Source organism: Hylobates moloch, unplaced genomic scaffold, assembly GCF_009828535.3.
Source record: "Hylobates moloch isolate HMO894 unplaced genomic scaffold, HMol_V3 SCAFFOLD_14, whole genome shotgun sequence".
Classification (NCBI taxonomy): Eukaryota; Metazoa; Chordata; class Mammalia; order Primates; family Hylobatidae; genus Hylobates; species Hylobates moloch.
Genome location: NW_026652289.1, coordinates 61,355,455 through 61,383,322, shown reverse-complemented (window position 1 = coordinate 61,383,322; position 27,868 = coordinate 61,355,455). Strand labels below are relative to the sequence as shown.

Genomic DNA, 27,868 nt, shown 5'->3' with positions numbered 1-27,868 from the left:
ATCCAGAACATATAAAGAACTCTTAAAACTCAGTAATAAGAAACAAACAACCCAATAACGTAACAGACAAAAGATATGAACAGACACTTTACCAAAGGAGATAATATGGATAGTAAATAGATACATGAAAGCATGCTTAACATCATTAGTCATTAGGGAAATACAAATTAAAACCACAGTGGGATACCACTACATGAGGATATGGAACAATTGCAACTCTCATTCCTTGCTGGTAGGGATGCAAAATGGTACAAACACTTTGGAGAACAGTTTGGCAGTTATTTATAAAGTTAAACACGCATTTACTGTATGACCCAGCAATCTCACTCCTAGTTATCTATTTACCCAAGAGAAATGAAAACATATTTACACAAAAACCTGTATATGAATGTTTGTAATATATGAATGTTGCTTTATTCATAATCACCAAAAACTGGAAACCACTCAGATGTCTCTCAGCTGATGAATTGAGGTACATCCATACAATGGAGTACAACTTGCTCTAAAAAGGAACTAATTGCTGATACATGCAACAATACGGATGAATCCCAAATGCATTATGTGAAGTGAAAGAAGCCAAACTCAACAGGGTACACACTATATGATTCTATTTACATGACATTTTTAGAAAATGAAACAATGAAGACAGCAAACAGATCAAGAGTTGCCTGGGGATGGAGAGAGTAGTTGACTGTAAAGGGGCATACAGGAATTTTGGCAGGTATTGGAATTGTTTTTTGTTTTTTTTTGTTTTGTTTTGTTTTTTTGTTTTTTGAGAATGGAGTCTTGCTCTGTTGCCCAGGTTGGAGTGCAGTGGTGCAATCTCGGTTCACTACAACCTCTGCCTCCCAGGTTCAAGCAATTCTCCTGCCTCAGCCTCCCAAGTAGCTGGGACTACAGGTGCCCACAGCCACACCCAGCTAATTTTTCGTATTTTTAGTAGAGATGGGGTTTCGCCATGTTGGCCAGGATGGTCTCAATCTTCTGACCTCGTGATCCACTTGCCTAGGCCTCCCACAGTGCTGGGATTACAGGTGTGAGCTACCGTGCCTAGCCTGGAATTGTTTTATATCTTGATTGTGGTGATAGTTATATGACTTACACATTTGCCAAAACTCATAAAACTGTACACTAAAAAGGGTGAATTTTACTGTATGTAAGTAGTAACTCAGTAAGTCTGACTTTTAGAAAGAATATTGGGGGAGGGACACCTGCTTGACATGAAAGGAAAGGGTAGGGAGCTGTACGCAAAGCTGGAGAAGTGGAGTGCTAAGGAGATGACCTGTATGCATCAAACTAGAGATGCCAGGGCCCTCCCTGAAATACTGAATTAGAGTCTTGAAGTAGATATGCTGCACGTCACTGAATTCATTTCTTTTGGCTGCTGTAGAATATTCCATTTTTTTGTTTGTTTGTTTATTTTACTTTAAGTTCTGAGATACATGTGCTGAACATGCAGGTTTGTTACATAGGTATTTATGTGCCACGGTGGTTTGCTGCACCTATCAACCCATCATTTAGGTTTTAAGATCTGCACGCATTAGGTATTTGTCCTAATGCTCTCCATTCTGCTTCCCCCCACCCCCCAACAGTCCCTGGTGTGTAATGTTCCCCTCCCTATGTCCATGTGTTCTCATTTTTCAGCTCCCATTTATGAGTGAGAACATACAGTGTTTAGTTTTCTGTTCCTGTGTTAGTTTGCTGAAGATAATGGTTTGAATAGACCATAGTTAATTTATCCAGTCTTCTGTTGATGGACTTTTGGGTTGATTTCACCCTTTGGTATTGTGAACAGTGCTGCTGTGCACTCCTTCACCTTTCCTACTGAGTATGAACAAGCATTTTTGTTGGTCAATAGGAGTGGAAATGTTGGTCATGGGGTAGGTGAACATTCAACTTTAGAAAGTAATGCCAAACTGTCTTTTAAAGTCATTGCATCAATTTACATTTCTACCTTCAGTGTATAAGATACTCTGTGAATTCACATCCTTGCCAACTCTTACTGTAGTTATTATATCTTCCTAGTAAATGGGAACTTTTATCATTGCACACTGTCCTTCATTATCTCTATAATTGCTTTTTAGCATAAATAGCATTTTGTCTGTTAATATAGCCACATCAGCTTCCTTTTGGTTATTGTTTGCCTGGCGTATCTTTTCTCATTTTTTTACTTTTAATCTTTCTGTAGCAATATGTTTTAAGTCTGTCTTTTATAAATAGTATACAGCTGAATTAAAAAAAAAACTCATTCTGACCATCGTTATCCATTTAGCATTTACCGTATTTACAGTTATTCTTATTACTAATATATTTTGATAATATTTCTTCCATCTAGACTATTTCTGTTTGTGCCCTGCCCTGTTTTGTTGCTATTTCATTTTCTTTCCTTTATTGTCTTCTTTTGAATACATTATTTTTCCTCATTATACTTTTATTCCTCTATTATTTTGGAATTGATACATTCCTTTTATATTCTTATTGTGATTAGCTTCTTATTTTCACATGCATATATTGCTTATCAAAGTCTAAAGTTAATAAATATCTGTACTTTTCCCTTTAACAGTATAAAAACCTCAGAACATTTTAACTCCATCTTCCTCCTGATGTAGCATCTATTTTTCTTATGTATTTTAGTTGTATCTTTTTAAAAAAAACCCACAAGACGTTATTGTTAATGTTTTTTATGTAATCAATATTTGTTATATTAGCCAACAGATTTGTCACTGTCTTTTCTCTTCATTCCTTGTTGCATCTCAGACTTTCAATACTGCATTCATTTCCATCTCCCTAAATTATATTCTTTCAATTTCCACTAGTACAAGCCTGTTTCTGCTGATGATAAACTCTTTCAAATTTTATTTGCCTCAAAATGTGTTTATGTCCTGCTTTTTGAAAGTTATCTTATCAGCACATTCAATATATTATTTCATTGTTTTCTAGCAATTATATCTGCTATTGAGGAGCCTATGGACTATTGCGGAGTCAGTGGTGAATAGTGGCTAAAATTGTGGATGAAAACAATTTGTCTTTTGTTTCCTCTCTAGTTGAAATAAGTTCTTTTTGTCTTTTGTGTTCTACAGCTTCATTGTGATACATCTAGGCATATAGGTCTTTTTATTTATCCTGCTTTGTATTTATTGGGATTCTTGAATCTGTAGACCAGTGTCTTTCATCACTTCTGAGCAACCTCATCCATTATTTATATGCATTTAATAGAAAACAAGAACATCCCAGTACTTTGGGAGGCTGAGGCGGGCAGATCACAAGGTCAAGAGTTCGAGACCAGCCTGACCAAAATGGTGAAACCCTGCCTTTACTAAAAATACAAAAATTAGCCAGGCATGGTGGTGCGTACCTGTAATCCCAGCTACTCAGGAGGCCGAGGCAGGAGAATCGCTTGAACCCGGGAGGCAGAGGTTGCAGTGAGCCAAGATTGCGCCACTGCAATCCAGCCTGAGTGACAGAGCGAGACTCAGTCTCAAAAAAAAAAGAAAAAAGAAAACAAGGACAATTGATAATAAGTGACCTAAGCCTAATTAAACACAAGAAGACAGAAAAAGAAAAGCAGTAAACTGGAAAAAAAATGAAAGGAAATAATGAAAATAAAAGCAGACATTAAGAAAGTAAAAACAAAAATGATCCAAAATAATTAAAAATTGGCTTCTTTATTTTTTTATTTTATATTTATTTATTTATTTTTTTGAGACAGAGTCTCACTCTGTAGCACAAGCTGGAGTGCAGTGGCGTGATCTCAGCTCACTGCAACCTCTGCCTCCAGGGTTCAAGCAGTTCTCGTGCCTCAGCCTCCCGAGTAGCTGGGACTACAGGTGCGCACCACCACGCCCAGCTAATTTTTTGTATTTTAGTAGAGAGAGGGTTTCACCATGTTGCCCAGGCTGGTCTCAAACTCCTGAGCTCAGGCGATCTGCCCACCTTGCCCTCCCAAAATGCTGGGATTACAGGCCTGAGCCACTGTGCCGTCAAAAATTGGCTTCTTTAAAAGAACATAAAACAGACAGATCTCTGACAATAATGATAAAGAAAGGAAAATAGAAGGCACACGTAAACACTATTAAAATGAAAAAAGGTCACTAACTATAGATACAGTAGAATTTTAAAAAAATCGTAGTATGGTAACTTTGTGCCAATACATTTTAAAATATGAAATGAAAAATCTCCTAGAAAAGTGTAAACTACCAAAAATAACTTGAGAAAAAATAACAAACTTAAAACAATATTATTAGATAATTTGAATTGGTAGTCAAAAATATCTCTCTGTCTTTTAAACACACACACACAGACACACACTCACATACTCTAATATGCCAGAGGGGCGAAGGCCTCAGGCCTTTTGTAGGCAAGTTTTACCAACCTTAACAGGTCAGTTAATTCTTTTTATACTATTCCATAGGGGAAAAAAAGAGGAAAAGCTTATCAACTGATTTTATGGAGCTATTATAACTTTGCTACCAAAATTGAAACAGCACAGTACAAGAAAAAATATACATAGATCAATCTTATTTAGGAACATAGAGGCAAAGATTCTAAAAAACATTAGCATTTTTAAATGCTCATCATAATCAAGGAAAAACGTAAGGAAAGTTCAACATCAGAAAAATTTAGCAATATAATTCACCATATTAACATATTTAAAAAGAAAAAACCTCATGGTCTTGATATATACCAAAAGAAAAAAAAAATCATTCAATACTATTCAACATTAATGATAAGGGAAAATCCTCTGGATGGAGCAGAATAGAAGAGAATTTTCTGAACCTGATTGTTGTTATCAACCAAAGCCCTAGAGCAAAAAATATCCTTAGTAGGGGAACTTTTGAAGCATTCCTTTTCTACTTCTCCATTAAAAGCAGAGACAAGTAAAGGATGATCATTTTTGCCACCATTTTGGTACTGAGGTCCTAGCACATGCAATAAGACAAAGTATGGAAGGAAGAGAAGAGGGAAGGAGGGAGAGATGGGAACGGGTAGTACCACTCAGGAATGCATGTGACTATAACTATCAGAAAACTACCAGTGGCCTAAACAATGAAGAGTTTGTCTCGTACACAAGAAATTGGGAGGTGAGGAGCCTAGGGATGGTGGCATTGATCAGCAGGGTTGTCATGGTGTTCTTTCTACTTTACCCTCTTTGGTATGTTTGATTTAATCCTCATGCTTGCCACCTCTTGGTCATAAGATGGCTTCTGCAGCCCTGGGCCTTACGTACACATTCCAGGCCAGATGAAGGGGAAAATAGTGGTGTCAGTCTCTTCCCAGAAGCCTTGGGGTGGACTTTCCCTTACATCTCACTGCTCACTGCTAGCTACGAGAAAGGCTGGGAAAGTGTATGTCCAGGGATAGGGTTAGAGCTAACATAAGGATTATAGACATACTTATACTAAATAAATACTTAGAATGATGTTATGCTTATTCTAATCCATTCATGGAAATTCTGTTATTCTTTGTTGGATAAGTATATTTAATATCTGAGACATACTAAAAACTTATTTATTGTTTATCTTAAGTTAAAATTTAACTGCATGTTCTTAAAAAAATTTTTTTTCTAATTTGCTGGGAGTTGGGCACATTGTCACTCTGAAAAAACTGGGGCTCTAAAATTAGAAATAACTGGCTGGGCGCAGTTGCTCACGCCTGTAATGCCAGCACTTTGGGAGGCCAAGGTGGGTGGATTACGAGGTGAGGAGATTGAGACCATCCTGTCTAACACGGTGAAACCCCATCTCTACCAAAAAATACAAAAAAAAATTAGCCGGGCATGGTGGTGGGCACCTGTAGTCCCAGCTACTCAGGAGGCTGAAGCAGGAGAATGGCTTGAACCTGGGAGGTGGAGCTTGCAGTGAGCCGAGATTGTGCCACTGCACTCCAGCCTGGGCGACAGAGCAAGACTCTATCTCAAAAAAAAAAAAAAATTAGTAATAACTACCACAGAAGCATACAAGTTTGTCCAGAAAGACAAGGATTTTTTCCTCTACATTAACTCTGGCAAAATTTACCAAACATTTTTCCAGCAGGGAAATTGAGTAGCAAAATAGGCAGTGCATTAGGATACGGTTTTGTAAAAATGCAGACACATTCTTCAAATGCATGTGTCTCATAAAATCCAAGGCCACATGAAATAATAATTTAGTGATAGCATTTCTGCAGACAGCTAAGAAAATTCTTATTGATATCATTAACTGTGGATTAACAATGTGAAATTACTTATCCTTGAGATCTTTATCCTACCAAATTGTACTAAAATTTTACTAAAATCCGTTATAAGTTATGCCCACTTGAAAATTTCTCAGCTGCTGTTTTGTTTGAACATGGGAATTTAGCCATAAATCTCACTTTTCTGCAAGAATCTGAAAGTTAAACAAAAATTGTACTGAGTCTGCAGACAATAGGAATAACAAATTTTACTGGTGAATCTGTGGATTCAAAGCAGGCTGAACACAGGATGTGGACTTACCTTCAGAAGTGGGAGAGCAAACTCCAAAGTGGACACCAGGGAAGGAGAGCATAGAACTGAAGGCAAAAACTATACCCTTAAAATGGGGTCTTCATACACTACTGGCCAGGGGAGAGTGAGGACTACAAGTCACAGAGAAGCTTGCCGGAAGCCAGGGAAACCAGAGGGGTGTAAAAATGGGTTGATCAAATGCAACAAAGAAATCCCTTTTGTGAAGGTGAGTTTCACTGAAAAGGCTCTGCTATCTTTCCTACTTTTTAAAAAAGAGCTGAAGATATTCCTTGCAGCTCAGTTGAGGCAATCTAAGAGAACCAAGTCCTCAAAGTGAGATTCTAAATTATATATTGATATCCTTTACTAGCGTGCTGTTTTTGATCAATATCTGTCAATTCCTTCTAAGATTGTTGTTATAGAAAACTAACAGAAAAGGGGGTTGAGCTGAAGGAATTGAGCTGAAAGAAGCCTCACTTCTTTTATTCAATTAATCATTTAAATAAATTTTTTGTTCTCTTTCTTGGGATGAGTAGTATAAGGATTTTTCTCCCCTGAGAATGTCAGACTTGGGCTTTTGGTAAAGGGCAGTCAGGTTTGCTGCTAGGCAGTAGGAGAGATGTGATTGAGACAGCATTGTCTAGCATGTGGGCCCATTCTTCCTCGACTATGGACTAGGTGTGTTCTCTAAAAGTTGTTGCGTATAGATTTAACTGATTTCAAAAATAATCTTTATGGTGCTTTTCAATTGTATCACTTCCCTCAGTCATTTAAATTTTTTAGAATCTTTTTTTTTACACAATAGAATAGTCCATATGTAGCTATGTTAAATCACATATTACATGAACCTGGGAATCTGGCTATTTAAAGAAATCTTCTAACAAAGCATTTTATAAGACAGATATTACTCTCTAATTTGCCTGCTTTTAAAATGTGCCTGCTTTTAAAATTTGCCTTTTTATCAGGCAGTTTGCATAAGGCGGGCTGACCTTGTATTCTAATAGAACTGTTGCCCTCTCATGCTCTTGGCTTCCTTTTGAAGTCAGTGATCATAGCTGTTTCATTGAATGAATACAGAAAGAAAGATAGTGAGCGCACAGTGGGTGACAGAGCCATTTGACTTTCAAGGTGCAAACCCAATAGCATCCAACCAATGACTCAGCCTCTTCTTCTGGAAAAGGTAACATGTACCATTTTCATCCACAGCCACTTTCACTATACCTCGGGAACCACCGCCATCTCCAGCAGAAGTGAAGTTCTTTCCCAAGAAACAAAGATCAAAGGTATTTACATTCCTCACTATAGAAAGAAAATTGTTCTTATTTACAACACTTTCTGTGAGATATTTGGTGATTTACACATGTTATTGAGTTGTACCTTCAACATAGAAATAAGTGCTATTTCAGCTGCTGCTGGTATGCATTTGACTTTCAAAAGGGGAATTGTACAAGTCAACTCTAGCATAATGTTATTGGTGGGGTCTAAAAAATTCAATCATGTTGCATCATTGCAAGATTAACTAAATGACTGGGTCAGCCTCTAATACTAACTGGTCAGGAGTCCAGTGGCTGTTGCTTTGTATCCAAATTTGTGTGGTATAGGATATCTTATTGTGAGGTTCTACTGTATTTCATTTGTCTATAAATACAGGCTAAAAAGGCAAGATCTCCAAACATAGAATACCTTAATGAAGCAGGGGAAAGAATTCTGTATTATTTCAAGACAGAGTCTCATTTACTCTGTTGCCCAGGCTGGAGTGCAGTGGCACTATGTTGACTCACTGCAACCTCTGCCTCCTGGGTTCAAGCAATTGTCATGTCTCAGCCTCCCAGGTAGCTGGGATTACAGGTGCCTACCATCATGCCCGGCTAATTTTTGTATTTTTAGTAGAGACGGGGTTTCATCATTTTGGCCAGGCTGGTCTCAAACTCCTGACCTCAAGTGACCCACCTGCCTCGGCCTCCCAAAGTGCTGGAATTATAGGCATGAGCCACCATGCCTGGCCTTTTTTTTTCTTTTTTAACCATCATGTGGCACTTTCTTTTCTTTCTTTCCTTTTTTTTTTTTTTTTTGAGATGGAGTCCTGCTCTGTCACCCAAGTTGGCGCAATCTCGGCTCACTGCAACCTCTGGCTCCCAGATTCAAGCGATTCTCATGCCTCAGCCTCCCGAGTGGCTGAGATTACAGGGATGTACCGCCACTCCCAGCTAATTTTTTGCATTTTTAGTAAAGACAGGGTTTCGCTATGTTGGCCAGGCTGGTCTCGAACTCCTGGCCTCAAGTGGTCCACCTGCCTCGGCTCCCAAAATGTTGGGAATGTAGGCATAAGCCACCACACCGGGCCAAATTCTGTATTCTTTAACATTAACTCTTCACAGTACAATGTAATTCATTCTTATGGAGATTCCCCCAGTTTAAATGTGCTGGACTTTTGTACCTTGCTTTCTTATGTTTATGGACTGCAGACAGTGATTTTTGAAACTTTTCACCACAGAAAGGAGACAGCTGGCACTGTCTTTTTCTGGCTTACTTTATGTAGAAAGTGGTCATGTTTTCAGCTGCTCTCATAAGAAAAGAAAGAAGGAGAAATTGGAGAGCAGCACAGGAGAAATTAATCCTACTGCCTCTCCATAGTAGACTGCTACCTGCTCTTCTCAGACTTTTATCTTTCAATACTGAAATCATCAAGAGGTTTCACTGTATTATCAGCACTGGTGGGCTGTGTCCCCTTAAGAGATTTCCAGGCTATTTATGTAGCAGCATGTCATGTGACACCCCAGTTGCCGTGGCAAATATTTGTGTTTCATGAAAAATGTGGGTAAAGAAAATCAATGTAAATGGCCAAATCCCAAGACAGGCAGGCCTTCAGGCGAGTGTTTGGCCTGCACCATTATTGTTTCAAATTCAGCTGTTTAACAGGCTGTGAGAAGGCCATGGGCTAATGTGCATAATAGGAACAGGCGGAGGCACCTGTTTTGATTCTCCCCTGTTGGAGCACTCAGGTCCCACAGTTTTATAGATAACAGATCTACAGGTAATACAAATATTATGACTAGGTTTTAGCCAGTAAATGGTTTACCATGAAAAAATAGTTTTAAATAATGACATATTTTCTGAATGCTAATGAGCCCTGGCTTTAATTTTCTCTGTTGACTTCACAAAGCTCTCCCGAACTGCTGGAAACAGTAATATTTAATGACTTTTTCCTGTGGTCCCAGATTGGGACAGCATTTCTAAATTGACTCTTCAATGGTAAATGTAATTTTTCACATATTTTGTGGGAAGTGTCCTGGGCATGGAAGTTAAAAGGCTAAGAGAAGGACTTCAGTATGCCAAGCCTCGTGATAGAGCCAGTACAGACCTTTGATCAGACTCCACCACAAAGCAGTGTGGTGCCACGCTAGTGTCCCCTAGAAGTGGGACTTGGCATCTGATTATAGTGTTTTTATAAATATTTACTTAGTCAAACTCTTTCTTCAAAGCAAACGGGGCTTGGCAAACAGAGCATCATTGTCAGTGTGGGAAAGGTCTTTCTAATTGTTAGCTCCTGCCTGCGTGGAAAGAGAGAACAGGCTGGCCCAGCGGGGAAAGTGGGGAAGGGGGTGAGGCTCTGAGCCTTCTATTTGTTTTGTAAAATTGCCCATGAGAGTCGTTTTGATTTAAACTGTGTCTCATTCTTCATTGTAGGGGAAAAGCAGAAGGTCAAGAGGACATCATGATAGGAAGGTCTGTAATTTGTGTGACTAGTTGAAATTTAGGGTCTGTCACCTGATGTCCCTTCCTTAGGGCAAAAGTATGGGTGACTGCTTGACAGCTGGAGATGGCAACAAAAGTTCGTGTTTCCTTTATAAAAGAAATTAGATCATGGTTTCAGGAAAAAAAAACATGGTTCATTTAAAGTGGAAACCCTTTTTTGCCTTCTTTTGGGACTGAATTACTTCTCAGGCTTCAGTCCAAACAAATGACTTAGCGTCCTTAAAATTTGGCTGAATCACATCAGTCTTCAAATTCAATCATAGATTTTCATCTTTTAAAAGTACACTTAAAAAGAAATAAAATGTTGAAAAATAAATGCAGTTGTCCCCCAGCACGTGCTTATATGTGTGCACGCATATAGGATGAACACACACATGCAACATACTGCATGTATGCTGTAGTACAGATGGGATTTAGAGTTAAGCTAATCCTAACAACTAAGGTTACAAAAACATTGGAAAAATGAAATAGCCCCCACAATATGGCAAGTACATGCCAGCAAGGAACATTCCACAAGGCCATGCATGGGTAATAAAAGTCCTGAACTTGAAGTAGGAATGCACCGGATTCTCCTTTGAGCAAGTCACTTGACTTCTCTGCTCTTCACTTTCCTCCTCTGACAAATGAGGGTAATACCTTCCTTCACATAGGGTTGCTGCAAGGATCAGATGCGTTAATGTGTGTGAAAGTGTTTTGGAAAAGTACTCATTATCATAACTCATTGGTCCATTATTAAGAGCATCTTCTAGGCCTCCCTTTCCTGGTGATCTCTTATCAGTAAGAATTTCACAGAGATCTTAGCCATCTGCTTTCAAGGAAAAAGGCCCGACCTTGGGGTCACATTTTATTCCTGCAGAGCTATGCCTAGATAGAGCTTTATTCACATCAATGATTACATACAGTCCCTCTGTATCTAGACAGATTGCTCCTTGGTAAACTAATCAGTGCAATTAGATCCTTCCTCTTGCGTCCCTTGACGTCTTAATGTGAGAAAAGTGTGAGCTTGATTCTGCAGGTTAAAAATAGGATGTGTTTATGAACAGTAAGGCATTATTTATCTGGAATATGTGTAACTGCTAATGTTGACTGATCATGTCCTGCATGCATGGCACTAAGCATCTTTCATACCCACTGAACCCTCATAGCAGGCAGAACCTATGTGCTGCAATTGTCCCCAGGCCCACTCAGTTGGTAAAAGGGTGCAAAGGATCCAGCTGAGAGTGAAGCTCCAGAGTTTGTGCTCTCTGCCTGTTCCAGGTTATGAATGCTTCCATGTGGGTCAGTTTTTCAAATAGTACTACTACTGCTCATGTTACTACTGCTGCTGTTGCTGCTGCTACTGCTACTTGCAGCTAACATGTACTGAGTGCTTACTCTTTGCCAGGCTCTGTTCCTAATGTCTTAAGTGGATTATCTCACTTAGTTTTCACAGGATTTCTGTGCAATAGGCACTATTGTCATTCAATTAGTCATCCAATTAGTAAATGACAGAGCCAACATACAAAACTGGACTATGTAACTACCAGAGCCCTAAAGCATTAGAAATTTTTATAAACATCAATCATTTTTTATGGAAACATATTACATTTATTACATTTCTAAAATATATTACACTTCTGCCTAACTAATATAATTTAATATTTATTCTCTATTCAATATCATGTATACAGATAATCAGTTTCTGTGTCTTTTACTGTTTTCTTCAATAACAGACAGCAGTTACCACCTTTGCTGTTGTGTCTGCTTTCATCGGCTCCGACTTTAACAGCCTTTTCTATCTTATAGCTCAGTTAACCAAACCCAATTTAAGAAGTTGAATAAGTTTAAGTCAGTCAGGCTTTGCACAGGATCCAAAGAATAAAAAACGATGGTAGAGTTTGTAATAGTTATTTCAGCAAATCTGAGGCATCTTTGTTTTCAAGAATCTAGTTCAAAGGTTTGAGGTTGTTAAAATTGCCTGTCAGCAAATAAATCTTTTTATTATCTTAAGGCAAGCATAAAAACTATGTTAAGATTCACTTAATTTTAATTAATATTTTGATAATAAAAATCTATTTTATGGATAAAACAAGCAAATATTGTTTGCATTTGTTTGCAAATATTTATTCTACTATAGGAGTACAGACCAAATTCATGAGTGTGTTTGCTTCTGGGAACAGGAAGAAAGAGGAAGGAGAAGAAAAGAAATACAGAGAGGATGTTAACTTTATATATATATAACATACACACATATATGCACACAACACACACACACACACACACACACACACGTATATATACAGCAAAGACGACGAAAAATTAAACAAAAATGTGTCCGTGGTAGTTTTTTATATTATTCACTATACTTCTCTGTGTGTTTAAAACTTTCCCAAAACATCTCAAAATTAAAAAAAAAATCCAAATTGAAGACAAATATAAAAGAAAATCCTGTTTCCTAAGCCATCCCTGTGTTGTAAAATTTATATTGGTGTAGAAAGAATAGGTTTGGGTGATAACATTGTAATCTCAAATTTGGGGTCTCACTTCTCTTAGTCATTCTTTTCAGTTGTTACTTTCTTTAGTATTTTCCCAACATGTACTTCTGATCCTCTCATTTAGAAAACTGTAATTATTTTATGGGTGAGTCAGCTGAACTGTTTTAATCAGGCAGTATGTGTGACATTAAACATACCACTGCCCCTATCTGCTCTCATTTCCTCCTATCTGTATAAAAAGGAGATTGGATCAAATCAATGTTTTTAAGGGGCTTCCGTATCCTCACCCTACAGCCCCAGGGAATCCTCACCCCATAGCCCCAGGGAAAGCAGAGAAGCAAAAGCTCCTAGCAATAGGGGGCTGTAGACCACCTGGGTTTTCTATTTTACCTCTTTACTATCATACTATATGGTATTTGATTGAACAAAGTGTTCGAGGCTTTAAAATGTATACTTTCAAAACCACTAGATGATATCTAGCAGCAGTTTTGGCTTTAACATGTCATATCTGGTGGGGGAATAAACCTACTTCTTGAAGGGCACAGGGTGCCTCCCTGGTTGACTTTGCTCCCAGCACAATTTAGTCTCCTTTCTTGTCTTGCCCTAAAGGATTCAAGAGAGGGCAGGTCTTAAGAGAATTAGAGCTCTGCAACCTGGAGATACAAAACGAGATTCAGAAGCAAGTCCAAAGCTATTTTTTTCTCTTTTAGACTCATTTTCTCTCATAAAACTTCATTTAACTTACCATCTTAAAGGAAGAAGAGAAAAGAAAAATCCAGACACGGGGGAAAAAAAAAAAAACCCTGTGGAATCTTTTTTAAAAAACACAAATCTTGATGTTTTTGTTTTGTTTTGTTTTGTTTTTAGATGGAGTCTTGCTCTCTCACCCAGGTGGGAGTGCAGTGGCGCGATCTTGGCTCACTGCCACCTCCACCTCCCTAGTTCAAGCTATTCTCCTGCCTCAGCCTCCCAAGTTAGTGGGACTAGAGGCATGCACCACCACACCCAGCTACATTTTTTTTTTTTTTGTATTTTTAATAGAGACGGGGTTTCACCATGTTGGTCAGGCTGGTCTTGAACTCCTGACCTCAAATGATCTGCCCACCTCAACCCCCCAAAGTGCTGGGATTACAGGCGTGAGCCACCGTTCCCAGCCTAATTTTTATTTTTTCAACTTTTAAGTTCAGAAGTACATATGCAGATTTGTTACATAGGTATTAATAAGTTGTGTGTCATGGGGATTTGGTGTACAGATTATTTCATCACCCAGGTAATAAGCATAGTACCCGATAGCTCGTTTTTGTATCCTCACCCTCTTCCCACCCTGCACCCTCAAGTAGTCCCCTGTGTCATTCCCTTCTTTGTGTCCGTGTGTACTCAATGTTTAGCTCCCACTTATAAGTGAGAACATGCAGTATTTGATTTTCTGTTCCTGTGTTATTTTGCTTAGGATAATAGCCTCCAGCTCTATCCATGTTGCTTCAAATAACATGACTTCTTTCTTTTCTATGGCTGCATAGTATTCCATGGTATATATGTACCACATTGTCTTTATCCAGTCTACTGTTGATGGTAATTTAGGTTGATTCCATGTCTTTGCTATTGTGAATAGTGCTGCAGTGAACATAACACATGCATGTGTCTTTACGGTAGAATGACTTATAGTCCTTTGGGTATATACCCAATAATGGGATTGCTGGGTCGAATGGTAATTCTCTTTTAAGTTCTTTGAGAAGTCATTAAACTGCTTTCTACAATGGCTGAACTAATTTACATTCCCACTGGCAGTGTATAGGCATTGCCTTTTCTCTGCAACCTCACCAGCATCTGTTATTTTTTGACCTTTTTATAATAGTCATTCTGACTGGTATGAGATAGTATCTCATTGTGCTTTTGATTTGCATGTAGAATCTTTTAAAAACAGTTACCATTTTCTCTAATTCATTAGAAATTGCCATCCTCACCTATGTGTTTTAATCATTAAACTTTCCAAATGAATTGAAATTATACAGTTTTATTTGCCAAACAATTTTTTTGAAATTCTTGCGGAACAATTTTTCTTATAATTACCGAGAAAAACTATAAGAATTGTTTTTACTACTCTTCATAGCATTGTCTAACTGAACATTTTTATTACATGTGATTAATAATTTTGCTTATATACAACAGAAAAAAGGTTAAATTATCAGCCAACAAGATAATCTTTATTTTTTCACTTTATCTCTTTCATTGATCAAATTGTGACCTGATCATTCATAGAAAATTTGGAAAATTCAGAAAAGAGAAAAAAAGTATAGAAGAATTTTTTCCCCATATCACAATCCTTTGGTACTATTTAAACTTTGGCATATTCTTTTGTTGGTATTATACTGTATATTCAACTGTGGTTTTACTCTTTTCATCTAACAATTTATCATAAACCTTTACACATATGATTTAAAATTCATAAAACATTTTTAGTGGCTTTATAAGATTCTTTATTAAAGATATACCATAATTTTCTTTTCATCCTATTGCTTGACATTAAATTATAAATGTTACATTATTAATAAATAATCGTTGTTTTTGTTTTGAGATGAGGTCTCTCTCTGTCACCTAGTCTGGAGTGCAGTGGCACGATTGTGGCTCACTGCAGCCTTGACCTGCTGGGGTTCAATCAATCCTCCCACCTCACCCTCCTGAGTAGCTGGGACTACAGGCGTATGCCACCACGCCCAGCTAATTTTTTTTTTTTGGCATTTCTTTGTCGAGATGGGGTTTTCCCATGTCGCCCAGGCTGGTCTGGAACTCCTGGGCTCAAGCGATCCGCCTGCCTTGACCTCCCAAAGTGCTGGGATTACAGGCATGAGCCACCACAACTAGCCTGTGGAACTTATTGATCAAAGGGTATGGACATTTTTGTATCTCAGTAGCCAAACTTTGCATTAGTGCTCCAAAACTCAAGATACAAGTTTGCAGATAACTTGTATGATCATAGAACAGCTTTGTGCTGTGAACCCAGTCCAACTGGCTATAAGCTTAACTTTTAGTATTCACACTTTCATTCATTCATTCATACATTCATTCATTCAGCTAATCCTTTTTGACCTTTACCATGTGCCAGGCAGTGTACTAGATAGGCACTGGGGACACAGCAATGAACAAAGCAAACCTAGTCCTTGCCCTCTTGGGGTTTATATTCTAGTGAGAGAGGTAATAATCAGATATTTAATATAATATCAAAGAGTGAGATAAGTGCTATGAAGAAAAATAAACCAGAATACATATGTAGGTATAGAAGCCACGCACGATGGCTCATGCCTGTAATCCCAGCACTTCGGGAGGCCATGGCATGCAGATCACTTGAGGTCAGGAGTTCAAGACCAGCCTGGACAACATGGTGAAACCCCATCTCTACTGAAAATACAAAAATTAGCCGGGTGTGGTGGCACATGCCTGTAATCCTGGCTGCTCTGGAAGCTGAGGCAGGAGAATCACTTGAACCTGGGAGGTGGAGGTTGCAGTGAGCTGAGATTGCACCACTGCACACTAGCCTGGGCAACAGAGGAAGACTCTGTCTCAAAAACAAAAAAAAATACATATATAGGTATAGAGAATATGACAAGGTGGAGCTCTGTAGGAATTCTGCAAGTATTCTTTAGTGATCTGTGATCAAGGAACGTACTAGATCCACATTTTTCTCAGGAAAATTGGAGTGTCAAGCTTTACTTTGGTGATAATAGCAGTCCTTTTTGAGGCTTGCTCTTTTTCCCATACATGTAGAGAAAATTATGATGTGTCTTTGCTCAGAGATCTGGGAATCCAGGCTGCTTTTGATTCCCATCCTGTCAGGCTTCCTGTCCACATCCCCAGCAGGTTCAACCCATCCATCATAATTGTCCCCAGTGGTCCTTAACTATGTCACGTTTTCTCAGAGAATATTAGAGGTGTAACAGAAAAGATGAAATCAATGCAGCAGTAAAATGAAATGTGTCTCTAGAAGGAAATTTCACATTTGACTGAAAATAGACCATCTATTTACAAAATCTTCTTGATTCTGTTCTGTTTGATCTTCAACCAGATTTTGATCCATCGTGTGTTTTTGTTCCATGAGAATGCATCAAAGGACGGGAATTTTTCTCCTCAGGAAATGTTTCAGAGTTCAGGAAGACTCATTTGAATAAAGATACCTTTCAAAGCAATTGCAGAAATTATTCCTAGAAAATTGCTGCTGATCTGAGTGGCCTTTACACTCAAGTCTCTTCTTTTATATGTCTCTGCTCGATGAGTTCTGTTTTTGCCTTTTATTCTCTTTGTAAAGGTTAAGGGCTCTGATTTTCACTTTTAATTGGGACTTAAGGATTACTTAGACAGTTTCTAGATATTATGAACTGAGAGCCATTGATTTGCAGGCCCCAGAATACTGGAACACTACTCTTTGGGGTTCTCTCTCCATGACCACCTTTACCATTAGGTGGTGTGGGCAGCCGTTAATCTATTTTGATTTCAGAGTTACTAGAAAGAGTTTTCCATCTAAAAAATAGAATAGGAAAAAATATACCCCAGGTGTTTTTCATGGTGCATAAAGTGATGCCATTGGAGATAGTTGCCTTTGATTTGATGGCTTTACTGGCTCCAGAAGTTTATTAAAAAGCCAATATCCCTGGAGGGGTGACACATTAAGTCAGAGAGGCATAGGGTATCAAAATTAGAAGTGCCCTGAGTGATCTCTTAATGGAAACTGAAACCCACAGAAGTGGCTTCCCAAGGCCACAGAGGAAGGTGGTAACAGACTAGATTCTGGGTCTTGTTGCTTCCGATACACCACACTATGTTATGTTCATTAGCACAGTGATAGGAATTAGTTTAACAAATTGCTTTCCAGCCTGTCAAATAAGAAAAAATGAACTGAGTGCAGTGGGTCATGCCTGTAACCCCAACACTGTGGGAGGCTGGGGTGAGTGGATCGCTTGAGGCCAGGAGTTCAAGACCAGCTTGGGCAAGATAGCGAGACCCTTATCTCTACAAAAAAATTACAAAAATTAAATGGGCATCATGACTTGTGCCAGTAGTTCCACCTACTCGGGAAGCTGAGGTGGGAGGATCACTTGTGCCCAGGAGTTTGAGGCTGCAGCAAGCTATGATCACACAACTGCACTCCAGCCTGGATGACAGAGGGAGACCCTGTCTCTAAAAATAATAATTATCATTCCGTTTTTTAAAAAGAAAAAGAAAAAAACAGCAAATCAAGGCCAGATTGGCTCTGATGTACAAGGTGGTAGAAAGAAGACTAAGAAGAGCACAGCTTAGTAAGGAGCCATATGGGGAGTTCTAGGCAGTTTAGGCTGTGGGCACTGGTGGTACGGGGGTAGGGGTCAGCATGGGGTAGGGTGTGGAAGAGAAAGCACCCGATGGCAAGGAAGAGGGGCTGATGAAAGGAAATGGAAGAGTAGCAAAGACACACTTCTTATAGTACTTATTCTCCTTCCTTTGGTTATATATGGATTTGGGTTGTTTAGAAACGGAATTTTGTCTTATTGTAACAAAATACTGTCTTAGAAATTAAGAAGATCTTCCAACTAGCTTTGTGATCTTGGGCAAGTCATTTAACCGCTCTGAGCCTCAGTTTCCTTCTCTATAGTAAAAACCACATTGACTAGGGGTAAGGCACTATTAAAGGTTCTTGACACATACTGTAATCATCATAGCAGCTCTGCAGGGACCTTTCATTTTTACAGATAAGGAAATTTAGGGAAATTTAGGAAAGTTAGGGTGTAGTAACCTGCCCAAGGGCATGTAGCACATATTGGCAAAGCTTGGATTTGAACCCAGTTTAGTTGGACTTAAGGCCAAGGCTAATTTCTCTGGGCCCATAATAGCCTATTGAGCAAAAGGCAAGGCCAGTGACCTCCAAGTTCCTTTGTCCTCTAAAATTCAGACCTGTGACTATGCTGAATTACGGACTGCTGATTAGGTCAGCTAGTCTCTCTGAATATCATGTACATCTTTTGAACAGTTCTAGCCAGCTGAGGTCCTGATGTTTATTCTAGAGAAAGCTCAGCATATTGTGGACCCTTAACACAATTTAAAAGCAGGGTCAGACAAATAGCATCCCTGGTCTTTGAGAAAGAATAAGAACTCCATCTCTGAGGGACATTCCATTCATATTCTAAATGCAAACTCTCATTTAGAGCCATAAGGTGCAGAAAGAACTTACTCTTTTTCACACAGTGCAATTGCCTGGGCTAGTTACTAATGGATATGTTTGGGTATTTGAGAAACTGAACATTGGCTTTTAGTTTCAGAAGGAATTTAGTCTATCCTTCTAGGCAATGGAATGATGAACATTCTCTAAAGATGATACCCATGTGGTATTATCCCCAATACTTGGCCATTTGCCACTATGAGATCCTGCTTGTATCTGATTATGGATCCAGTTTAATGCCAAACCCACATACTGTCCACATAAATGAAAAGAACATTTTTCATAAAGACATTTGTCTTAGAAATATGATTTTCTTTGTGGCAGTTATTTCTAAATTTTATTTATTTATTTATTTGAGAGATAGTGTCTCACTCTCTCACCCAGGCTGGAGTGCAGTGGTGTGATTATATCTCACTGCAGCCTCGAACTTCCGGGCTCAGGCAATCCTCTCACCTCGGCCTACTGAGTAGCTAGGACTACGGGTGCACACCACCACACCCAGCTGGTATTTCTAAATTTTAGAATGCAACACTGGGTCTATCTTTTTTGCTTAATGTCTGTGACTTAATAACATATGTAATCACCATCCTGCTTTCCTGTTTTTTGTTTTGGATTTAGAATTTTGCCTAAATAACTGCTCCAGAAACTCTCGAAGTTATCTAATTAGCGATTACACTTTGCAAACATGTTTTGTTCCCCAGCTGGTTAGTTAGAGCAAGATGCTAATAATTAGGCCACAGGTTTGGGCTTTGTTTGGGCCAATTAGTGAATACAGGCATCTCGCAAAGGTATGATTGTGACCCAAGAAGGACCAGGTGAGAATACAGTGTTTTGACAGAAATCCTTCTTGGCTAGAAGGAAAAAAAATTGCCGTTAAGTCAGTAATATCATATTGGGAGTACAGCACATCTTAGAAAAGGAGGGAAAGAGAGAGGGAGGAAGGGAAAAATAAAGAAAAAGAAGAGAGGGAAGGGAAAAGAAGGAAAGAAGGGAAGGAGGGAGGAAGGAAGGAGGGAGGAAAGAAGGCAGAGGAAAAGAAAAAGAAGGAAAGAAAGAAAGCCAACAAATAATAGTAGACAAGTTCACAGAGATAAAGAATAGCAGAAGGAGCCAGAACCTGAAGCATGGCATGACCTTTAATCAGGGCTCTTATTCCTAGCAGGCTGTGAAGCAGCTTTGTCTTTACCTGCTCAATGGATCTCACAATGCTGATGCACTGCTTTAATTTGGGAAGCCTTTCTCTTGAGAGGCATGTCTTTTCTTGCTCCAAGTCTAAAGTGCTCCCAAGTGTGGCATTCTCTGTGACAGATGTACTACAGTTATGCTTTAGCTGACTCCAAACCCATAGCTTCCCAGTGCCTGAGTGTTCTGTTTGATGTCCAGGGGTATGTTTCCTTTGAGAGCAGGTCTTTGCTGGATTATCGTCCAAGAAGGTAGAAAGGTGTAATCCCTTTGTTCTAAAACAGCCACTGATAAATTTTGCTTGCTCCCACTGCCACCCAAGGCTGTTCTTTCAGAAGGTCTAAAATGCATTTGCTGATGTGCATAAAATCTCTAGACCCACCCCATGGAAAGGCACTGTCTGAGAGAGATGTGAGTCCTCTCCTCTCTCAACTTCTACCAAGGTTGTCCCATTTTCATAGATGGTCCTAATTCCACATGTCTTGCTGTGAAGATAAGAAGTTTCAGAATGTTGCCAAGAAGACAAGATTCTCTGGCAAATCTCCCATCCATAGCTTTGCTTCTTACAGAAGTCTCAGAGTCCTGTTGACTGAATCACACGTGACGGCAGGACCAGCCAGCTCCATACATGTCCATCTGTGATTATTTTGCATGTCTATTTCTCACTGATGAAGAACTGTCATTCTTCTCTGAGTTCTAATTCCCAGTATCAGAGACCGTTCCTGAAGGGAGGGAGAAATGTAGCCATAGAGGCCATTTCTGTTGGAACATGTGCCACTTGTCTTCTACCAGGAGTGGCAGCCTCTCCTGCCAGCACTGGTGGCTGCTGAAGGAGGCATTACTTCTCCAATTTTCTCTTGCCCATCCAAGAAGAAGGAATTTATTTTCATCTACCAAGTAGCTTGCATTCTCTTCTGGTACCCTGATTAGATCAGAAAGGGATAGAAACTTGGCGAGAAGATTTTTTCCCTCATTTTTATGCCTTATAACAACTCAAGTTAAAAGTACACAAAAAGCTCGCTGCTGTTTAAAGTCTGTTTCTAAAGTGAAAGGAAATTTGCGCTTTTGGACTTTACTCTTGTTTTTCAGCATTTTTACTTGAGAAGGCAGTCTAATTAATTATTCTGCCGCCCAGGACCAGAGAAAAGAAAACGCGTGAATAATCTGATCTAGTAATACTCAACACAGTGCTGTGGCATAATCATTATGGATAAATTGCTGGGGGGTTTTTTCTTTGAGTTTTTTGAAAACTCTTCAAAATGCAAAGAGCAATAATAACCCTACAGTTTGGTAAAGATGGGCTTATACATCTGAGAATGCTGACATATTGAAAACAATCTATTCCTTACATACCTAAGCAAGCAGAAACAATTATTACAGTAAATTAATACCGGGTTTACTGACGAGAACTCAGGGCCTGAAAATCTGTACCCTCCCTCTCCCTCAACCCCTCTAAGCCATTAGGAACATTTAGATCATGGGCAGAGTGTCTGTTTTCAGTAGAATAGGTTCTGAGAATTGAAATGTAGTGGTTACAGAGTGGTCATTGACACAACACAATTTCCCTTTCCTTTTTTTTAAATGGGGGTGACATGTATTGCTGTTGTCATCTAAACAACCTCTGATATGATTTTTTAAATAGCATTTATTATTTTTAACATAGAAAGTGTAAAGAACAAAAAAAATTGCTCAGCATCTGATTCTTAGAAATTTGCCAATTATAAATAGAAGTATTTTCATAGCTTAAAATGTCAATACAGATGGGAACAAAATGAAAAGCAAATGCTCCCTTGGTTTTGTTATCAGATTTGTGATTCTAATCCACCTGGGACAGCCCCATATATGTTCCTAAGAAGAAACCAGACTTAAGAATAAAAGAACACGTGTCAAGAGAAACCTAAGAATGACAAAGGTGATAACATATAACATAATGTTCCTTGTAAAAATGACCTCTGGATATTAAGAGAAGATGGCAGAAGAACTATAAAATGCTAAAAAGTGATGATCTTTTATGAAGTCAGAAACAACTTTTAACAGGCACATTTGAAGTTATCCTAAGGAATGCAAAGAACGGCTTCGCCCTGTTTTTCAGACTGGTGGATAAGTTATGATCAAGGAATCAGCAACACGCTTCTCAGACCATGCGTGCATGTGTAAAAATTAAATCACAGAGATTGGGGGTCAGGCGATTGTATCAAAGTAAACTAAATGCATAATTTTTTATGACCAGTTTCCTTGAACAATTTTGTAACACTTTTATAAAAATGTTAATAGATTTGAGTGATCTCTAACATATCCATCTGGTAATGAGTTTTAATGATATATACTAGCCAGACTTCCATATTATGACATGTGTGTGTTAAATCAGTACTAGGATTCATATCTTCCCACCATTGAATGCTAAATGATAATGTGGTAGTGTGTGTCTTGACCACTCATTTAAAGGAGATCATAATGTCTTTCACTTCTAAAATATATTTCTCTTTTCCCACAGGCCATGAAAGTCACAACACCTTCGAGAGCCCTGAAATCACTGTGGGATTATGACTTTTTAATTTATAATGGTGTCATAGACAATACAGCCCCAGACTTCTTAGCATTCAAGGAACATTTTAGCTTAGCTTGGGGAGGTATTTTTTCTCTCTTGGAACATGTCGAGAAGTTTCTCAGGAACTATGCAATACCAGAAGTCAAAATAAAAGGGAATAATTTGGTGGCCCTCCTTCCAGAGTTTGAGCTGACGAATAAACTTACCAGATATGACCTCCTCTCAGTGTTAGAGGACCCAGCTCATGTCCAAATGCTGATAAATCTTCCAGGTCAAAGGTACAAGGGCCAAGATGGAAATTCGGAGGCCGCCATGAAGATCCAAGCCACATGGAAATGCTACAAAGCAAGAAAATTCTTCCTCATTTATCGCCAGCAGAAGTGGGCATCAGGTGTGATTGCCATTGCTTGGCTGTTACATTGCCATAAGACTCGACTAAAGAAGATACTAAAGGAATCACGTCAGAGACACCTGGAGAATTTCCGCATTCGAGCCAAGGTGCACAAGGCTGCCAGCTGTTAAGGCAGACCTCTTTTTCTAAACATTTCGTGCTTGAGCGGTTGCAATAAGTTGTCTGTTTATCTTCCCTTTCTTTTTCCAACTACCCTCCTTGCCTCAGACTCCTTCACCTTTCACTCCCCTCAATGTATGATGCACAAACCCCACATTTGTTTGTGCATCATAGTTTAGCCCTAATCAAGAATGTGGCTTTCGTGGCTGCAAAATCTGTTGCAATTTTTCTATAGAAAAAAAAAAAGTCCCTTTACTTTGACTATGGTAGTTCTGTCAGAAAATCAGTGTTTTAACTGCATTACTTTTTCTCCCTATATATACCTTCTGGCACTTTAATTTGCTCAGAAAAAAAAAATCCTCTCTTGTCTACATTGCTGTCACCATTTTGTCAGAAAGTATTTAAGTTTGCAGACAGCCTTTTAATTAGTGCTCACAATTTCATTTATGTTTGCTTTCTCTTTTTTTCATTCATATTCTGTTAATTAAGTGAGCTGCCTCTAATCTTCCCCTGCCAGTAGCATCATGTAGCCACCTAATTAAATTAATTGGGGAAGATGTTTTAAGTATGTAATTAAATCAATTAATATAATTTATGCCTGGCTTAACTGTACAGTGGAAAAACAGCTGAAGTTTGACTAGATGAATCCACCACAGCTTCCTGTCACTGATCAATGCTCTTCTTGATTTTTAGCATCTGGCAGCCAACTGGAATCGCATCAGGACCTCCAGGAGGACTATTATCCATATCCCATCATTAGGTATAACACTTTTGCCTGCAAATCTATCAGCAACCTCTATTACCCACCACATTATGGCTCCTTGATTGAGTTCAAGGAAGGCCCCTTGTTTTATTCAAATTGGTCTCGGCAGGAAAATGTTCTCGACATGATGAGAGTAATAACACAGGGCCCTCGCTCGAAACGGCGTTTAATTTGGGGATTAAGCAAATAAAGTCATTATGTGGGGGCTGCTATTCAGTGGAGAGGTGATTTGCTGTAATTCGCTTTCATCTGTATGAAATGAACTAAAAAGTTGTATTTTTCCCCCTGAAATAACAGATAATGTTTTCGATCTTCTTTAATGATAGAAGAACACAGCCTTGTATGTGTTGTTGCTGTTACGCCAATAATCAGGATATTGCTTGTACACTGTTTTTAATCAAATGTGCAGTCAAAATGATAAGCTACATTCTCTGAAATTATTTAGTTCTAATTACGAGCAGATGGGATGCTTTATTTGCACCTAGGGCGCCTGAGCAAAAGGAAATGCTGTGTGAACAAGAATAATTAAGAAGTTGAATAGTGTTTTTTGCGCTTAAATAATCTGCAGTTTCATGTTAATTAGCACCAATGTAATTATTTAATTACATTTATGAATTGGGGAACTTAAAAGCTGTTGTCTGAAACACAGTGGTAAAAAAGGTATGCCAAAATGACATTGGGAATTTCAGAAATTTGCACTGGAGTTTCTTTTAAAACATGAGCTGCTGTCAACATGTTTGGGATTTGTTTGCTTCCTTATTTTGTTTTGTTTTGTTTTGCATCTCACTAGTGTGTTAAATTTCCTTGGTGAGGTCAGATTTCCTAAGCTGACTTGGTAGAGTTTTGACAAGCAGCACAACCCATTGAATCTGTTTGTTACATACATATTAGCTCTTTGTCAAAGTCTTTTAAGTAGAGCAATGCATTAAGTGATCTGTTGTAATAGAATTCTGGATTGCAGTTTATTTATATTCATATGTGAGTATAACCAGTTTGTGTACTTATGTGTAGTGTAGAAACATAACACATTTAAACAGTAATATGAAAAGAAAAAACATTTAAATTATTATACAAATATAATTATCTTTAAATTAGTAAAATATCAATAATAAAATAAGGCAATCTTTTCTAGATTCTGGAGAACTTAGATCTAAGTACTTACAGAAGGTTAAGAAAATACTTGCATTGCACAGAGCCTTTTAGTTTTGGTCTTCTTCATGGCTTATGAAAGAAATTTGTTTCTTCTTAGGATCTAAGTGAGGTAAGACAGATCTGAATTTCATTCTAAGTTAGGCTTTTGTTTTGGTGAGACTACTTTTACACACAAAATTAGTTCACACACAGAAATTGCACTTGTAGTTGATTGCAACCAAAGAGGCTAATCGCAGACCCAATTAGTTGACTTGAGTCCTTCGAATAAGGTGCAGGAGCCTTTGCTTCTGCGGCTAATTGTGGACCAGACCTGATATTATATGGGAAATTTTGTTTTGTTTTCTCTATACAGGGCCCCCACTTTGCAAAGTTGCTTAGCACAAAAGTGTGATAGACACAAACTTCTTTACTCCTATACTCCCACCTCTGACCCTCCTAAAAACTTCCATGCAGTCTGCTCTGCAGAGAAGCTTGATACAAAGGAGTCTCCAAAGAAGTAAAAATTTGAAAGTAATCGTTATGTAAACTGGGTAGTAAAAAAAATTTGAGTGAAAGTGTCTTAAAATTTCAAAAGGCCTTACTGAATAAAAATTATGTGGGAGTTCCCAGCACTTTGGGAGGATTGCTTAAGGCCAGGAGTTCAAGACTAGGCTGAACAACATAGTGAGACCCCGTTTTAAAAAGTTTCAAAAATTAGCCAGGCATGGTGGCGCAGGCCTGTAGTCCTTCTACTGGGAAGGCTAAGGCAGGAAGATCACTTGAGCCCAGGAGTTTGAGATTACAGTGAGCTGTGATCATCCCACTGCATTCCAGCCTGGGTGACAGGGACACTGTTTCTAAAAAAATTAATAAAATAAAATAAATTAAGTGGGAGAATAATCTGGTCAAAGAAGCTAGAAATAAAAAACATTATTTTAATATGATATTAAAACTAGTTTTCTTCTGCATTACACATATTCAGTTTACATAAATATATAATAAATATGAAGGTCTTCCCTAATGTACCAGTTTTTGTTTGTTAACAACATGATACCCATTTTAAAGAAAAACTGCTAATTATGTAATTTCTAAGAGATAAGAACAAGCTCAGATTTTTTTCTCAACTGAGCATTTTAAAAGACTAATTGCACACTTTGAAAAGAGAATAATACCTGGGCTTTGATCATATAGTATTTGTTTCTACAATCTTTGTTTTGGATTTTTTTTTTTTTTGAGACAGAGTCTCACTCTGTCACCCAGGCTGGAGTGCAGTGGTGTGATCTCGGCTCAGTGCAACCTCCGCCTCCCAGGTTCAAGCAATTCTCCTGCCTCGGCCTCCTAAGTAGCTGGGATTACAGGCATGTACCACCACGCCTGGCTAATTTTTGTATTTTCAGTAGAGACAGGGTTTCACCCTGTTGGCCAGGCTGGTCTGGAACCCTTGACCTCAAGTGATCCACCAGCCTCAGCCTCCCAAAGTGCTGGGATTATAGGTGTGAGCCACCGCATCCGGCCGTGCTTTGGAATTTATAAAAATGACTTGTGAACATTAAATTAAGTAACAACAAGCTGTCATCTCCTACCTACTCCACAGATAGAATTCTCAAACTATGTATATATTTTTAAGGATATAGGGTACACTTTTTTGTGTACCACATCCCTGGAAGTCCTTAAAGAAGATTTCAGCTAGATGCCACAAACTTCTTTGTCTCATGCACCAGGGACTTACCTATACAATTCATAAAAATAGAAGTGGATGAAAGTGAAGCAAATTTTTTCTCTAAATGTACTGCAAGAAAACTAATCTATTCAATCTAGTAATTTCATTTCCAAAGTTGAGACAGATTCACTAGTCAAAATCAGTTGGTAGGATTGTCTGGTTCAGGTAGGCATTTAACACAAGTTGCAGCCTTGTCCTCTTTTTCTCTTGCCATAGGAAATTTGCCGTAGAATTAGCTCTACAAATAATTACACCATGCCGCTGGCCAATTGGGGCTGCACTAACTTGTTTGAACCCTTCAAATGAAAGCTAAGTAGTTGATAACTGCATAATATATTGTAGTTGTAAGCATTTGGTTATTTATGCAGTTTTGCACACATGGGAATAATTGCATTTTCCAAACTGGTGATCACAGAAAGGATGGCCTTTCAGTAATGTTTTTGACCACAAAATATTTATAAAGTTTTTTAAAATCTATGGCTTGGTAATATGAACAGTAAGACAATTAAACATTGTGGAGTAACCTCTTTGAAAGGAGAACTTAGGCCAGGTGTGATGGCTCACGCCTGTAATCCCAGTCCTTCAAGAGGCCGAGGCGGGCAGATCACAAGGTCAAGAGATCGAGACCATCCTGGCCAACATGGTGAAACCCCGTCTCTACTAAAAATACAAAAATTAGCTGGGCGTGGTGGCACGCACCTGTAGTCCCAGCTACTCAGGAGGCTGAAGCAGGAGAATCACTTGAACCTGGGAGGCGGAGGTTGCAGTGAGCCCCAATCACGCCACTGCACTCTAGCCTGGAGACAGAGCGAGACTCCATCTCAAAAAAAAAAAAAAAAAAGAAAAAGAAAAAGAAAAAAAGAAAGGAAGACTTATGAAACTTAATTGATTGTTATATATTTCAGATAGTATTCCTAGATATAACAAAAATTTTAGCTATTTTTAACCCACAAGAGAAGTGGAATGCTGCTGTCAAAAAAACCTGATTTGCCTTGTAATTTTATAAGATGATAAACATTTTTCAGAGTTTATAGGCTGATCTCTTAATTGGATATTACATATTTTATCATTTTTATTAATGAAATATAATTATAACAAAATAATCTACAGTGGTTCATAACAAGAATAAAATATTA

General features: G+C 38.5%; 1 protein-coding gene across 9 annotated transcripts in view; it reads left to right on the top strand.

Annotated features, from left to right (window-relative positions):
• IQCH (IQ motif containing H) overlaps positions 1-27,868 on the top strand; it is a 257,935-nt gene that overhangs the window by 112,975 nt on the left and 117,092 nt on the right. For 8 of the 9 annotated variants that reach the window (XR_009209572.1, XM_058427228.1, XM_058427229.1 and 5 more), the window contains 4 exons: positions 7,670-7,746; positions 10,151-10,189; positions 22,554-23,105; positions 23,812-23,878. Coding sequence is in view for 8 of the 9 variants with exons in the window: in XM_058427228.1 (XP_058283211.1) it covers positions 7,670-7,746; positions 10,151-10,189; positions 22,554-23,105; positions 23,812-23,878 (735 nt within the window). In the remaining variant the exon portion in view is untranslated. The remainder of the gene's footprint in view (positions 1-7,669; positions 7,747-10,150; positions 10,190-22,553; positions 23,106-23,811; positions 23,879-27,868) is intronic. The other variant, XM_058427227.1, reaches the window with a different exon arrangement.